General features: G+C 34.2%; 1 protein-coding gene and 1 long non-coding RNA gene across 3 annotated transcripts; one reads left to right on the forward strand and one right to left on the reverse strand.

Moving 5' to 3' along the window:
- Positions 1-588: 588 nt before the first annotated feature.
- Positions 589-1,914, reverse strand: LOC129571228 (uncharacterized). 2 transcript variants are annotated; one of them, XR_008688234.1, is made up of 3 exons: positions 1,802-1,914; positions 1,364-1,654; positions 589-912 (listed from the first exon to the last, which is right to left on the reverse strand). It is a non-coding gene; the product is annotated as an uncharacterized LOC129571228 (long non-coding RNA). The 2 variants fall into 2 exon arrangements; XR_008688235.1 differs by having other exon boundaries at positions 1,364-1,657; positions 1,802-1,912.
- LOC129571226 (allergen Tha p 2-like) lies at positions 1,691-2,202 on the forward strand. The gene is made up of 2 exons (XM_055450998.1): positions 1,691-1,998; positions 2,073-2,202. Exons 1-2 carry the CDS (start codon positions 1,773-1,775, stop codon positions 2,186-2,188), a joined length of 342 nt encoding a protein of 113 aa, XP_055306973.1. The 5' UTR covers positions 1,691-1,772; the 3' UTR covers positions 2,189-2,202.
- The last annotated feature ends 664 nt before the right edge of the window (positions 2,203-2,866 follow it).

Consider the following 2,866-nt stretch of genomic DNA (forward strand, 5'->3'; position numbering starts at 1 on the left):
GAAGCGAAAATCAATGTTAGATGGAATTATAGTCGTTTTTTTTTTAATTTTATTTCATTTTTGAGGAGATATTTGTCGTTTTTTCTTCGGTGGAAGCTGGAGATTTCCGATTCGATTTGCTGCGGTCACAGAACAATTTAACGTTTATTTTTAATTCGCATTTTTAGCTCTGAGAAAGTGAAGGCGCGCTAAAAAATGTCGACTGCATTTAACAGCAGCAGCTATATGCAGTCGAAAAATATGAATATAATAAATAAATATTAGGTTAAAATTTCGGCTGCATATAGCGCCAGCGGCTATATGCAGACAAAAGACGAAAATAAAAATTCGACTGCATATAGCGGTTACGGTTAAATGCAGTTGTATGAAAAAAATCCGACTGCATATAGCGACACCCGCTATATGCAGTCTTTTCGACTGCATATATAAGCGGCCCCAAGAATAATGCAACTGAAATGAGAACAAATTGAAGAATCATCTGTGTTTTCTGCTCTTGAACTAATTAAAACAAATCAAAGACCAAAAATGCGGAAAAATCTTTTATATTCACTCAATATCGCACTTATTTTGTTTATAGCATGGATTTCCCTGACCGATTGATCTTTTCAATCTCACGATTACAAGTGACGTAGCAACCGAGATCAACAGAAACTATGTATAAAGAACTGCAGTTGTTGAATTTTATTTGCACAAAAAACTAACGATTTTTTTCATATAAAATGAGTATAGAATTCGTTTGAAATCAGTTTATTAAAGGCGTTCAAGTCAAGCAACGATTTGAACTCATCTTTACTTCATTCAGATTTATCTTTCGCAAATCCAAAACACTTCGCCGTAAATTCAATTGACAAGATGGCATTTCAACCGAATGTCCAAAATGGTTTTGATTGGCTGGAATCTGAAAAAAAAACACTAAAAATCATATTTCATCACTTTTCGATAATTGTACCAAAGTTATCATTGAATAAATTATATGTGTTAAATGTTCATAAAAATCAGGAAAAATCGAAAAAAATCGATGAAATTCACAAATCAATTTAAAATATGTGGTTTTTGGTATTAGAAAGAATGAAAATTTCAATTCAAAAACGAATTCGGTGTTTGTTTGATAATTTTTGAAAAAAAAAAATTCCAATTTTTGCCAAGGGTGAAAATTTTTTCAATATTTTTGTCAAAGGGTACCACCCCCTTGGCAAAAATTGGAAATTTTTTTTTTCAAAAATTTCCAAACAAACATCGAATTCGTTTTTAAATTGAAATTTCCATTCTTTCTAATACCAAAAACCACACATTTTAAATTGATTTGTGAATTTCATCGATTTTTTTTTTATTTTTCCTGATTTTTAACTATTGTCAAATTTACTATCACAATTGACAAATTCTTCAGGTTTTGTGCCATATTGGGCGGGAGGGAGTGGCTCATCATCAACATCAGATGAGTCCGGGGCACTTATACTCCTTTGGGTTTCGACTCCCAAGGTTTCCACCCCTGAGAAGACTGCACTCACGATTGAGTACGGGGCCAAAATCATCAGTTCCGGGTTGGTTAGTCGAGCTCGGACAGGGTGTGCTAAGTTTGCGAGGATATTAACATCTTTCCTCGCAATAAATGCCGAACGACTGTAACGGCCAAATCTTCTTGTGGACACAGTCTCTACTAGTTGACGGGTAGGCCCGGTGGTGAGTCGTCAACAAAGAATAAAAAAGTAACAAAAGCAAGAAACAATCAATAAAAACCCGTTTTTTTCAAAACGACTTAAAAAAAAATCAAAATGGCAAATAATGAAAATAATTCATTTACGAAAAGAATGCTAAAGCCAAACACGAATACGGCTGAAGAGGGTAAAAAGAGTGGTGTGGGTGGTGCAGTTGGCGGCGCAGGTATCGGTGTTGGAATTGATTGGATAAAAAAATCAATCGCGAACTCAAATGCGTGCAGCGAGAAAGCCGGTTGTCACAAAGGCTATTGTTGGGCATGGTGCGGTGTCAGTCTCACAGGTAGAATGATTTTAAATCGTTACATGTTGACTTGAATGCCTTCAATGAACTGAAATCAATTGAACTTAATACAGGTGGAGAATGGTGCTACACGACTCGATCATATTCACAAAGTTTCCAATATGTCACATGTAACCAAGATTCTGACTGTGATAAATGCTGGAAATGCGCTGGATCGTGCACACTTTAAATGTGGACGCCGAAAACAAAAAGTTAAAAAAAAGGTTCATAAGTTTTCGTTCGGAAATGCAATGCGGTTCGATTTTTCATGCATTCAATTTAAAGTTTTGTTTAATGTAATCTTTTGTGAATACTTTTGATTTTGTTGAACAAATCGATTGGAAATTTAATGGTTTTAATTAAAACTTGAGCCTTTGAAAAACTTTCTTGTTTCCAAGAAGCACGACTTACCCATAATTAATTCCTAGAATTTTATCATCACATTTTTATTTGCCTCAACTTATCTACCGAATCACATGCGATAAAGAGGTGAGTAATGCACCCATTTAATGGTTCGATTTTCGATAAATTAGGATCGGATCAAGGGACGAATTACGACTGAAAAATTGAATTCAGTACTTTTCAGTGGTTTTCAGTACTTTCAGTACCCAATGTATATGTATAAGTATATGAAAGTACTGAAAATGTCATTAATTTTCGAGGAGAAAAATGAATAGTTGGCAGATCTGTCAAAACAAATTTCAACTGTCAAAAATCCCGATCTATTTTAATACTGAAAAACACTGAAAAGTACTGAAAAAATTTTTCAGTTCTTTTCAGTACTTTTCAGTTGTTTTTGTGGATTTCAGTGCTTTCAGTCTTTTCAGTAGTAATTTGCCCCTTGGATTGGATTGTAATCATCGATATT

Source organism: Sitodiplosis mosellana, unplaced genomic scaffold (assembly GCF_009176505.1).
Source record: "Sitodiplosis mosellana isolate CC-2019 unplaced genomic scaffold, AAFC_SMos_1.0 Smas_scaffold_1697, whole genome shotgun sequence".
Classification (NCBI taxonomy): Eukaryota; Metazoa; Arthropoda; class Insecta; order Diptera; family Cecidomyiidae; genus Sitodiplosis; species Sitodiplosis mosellana.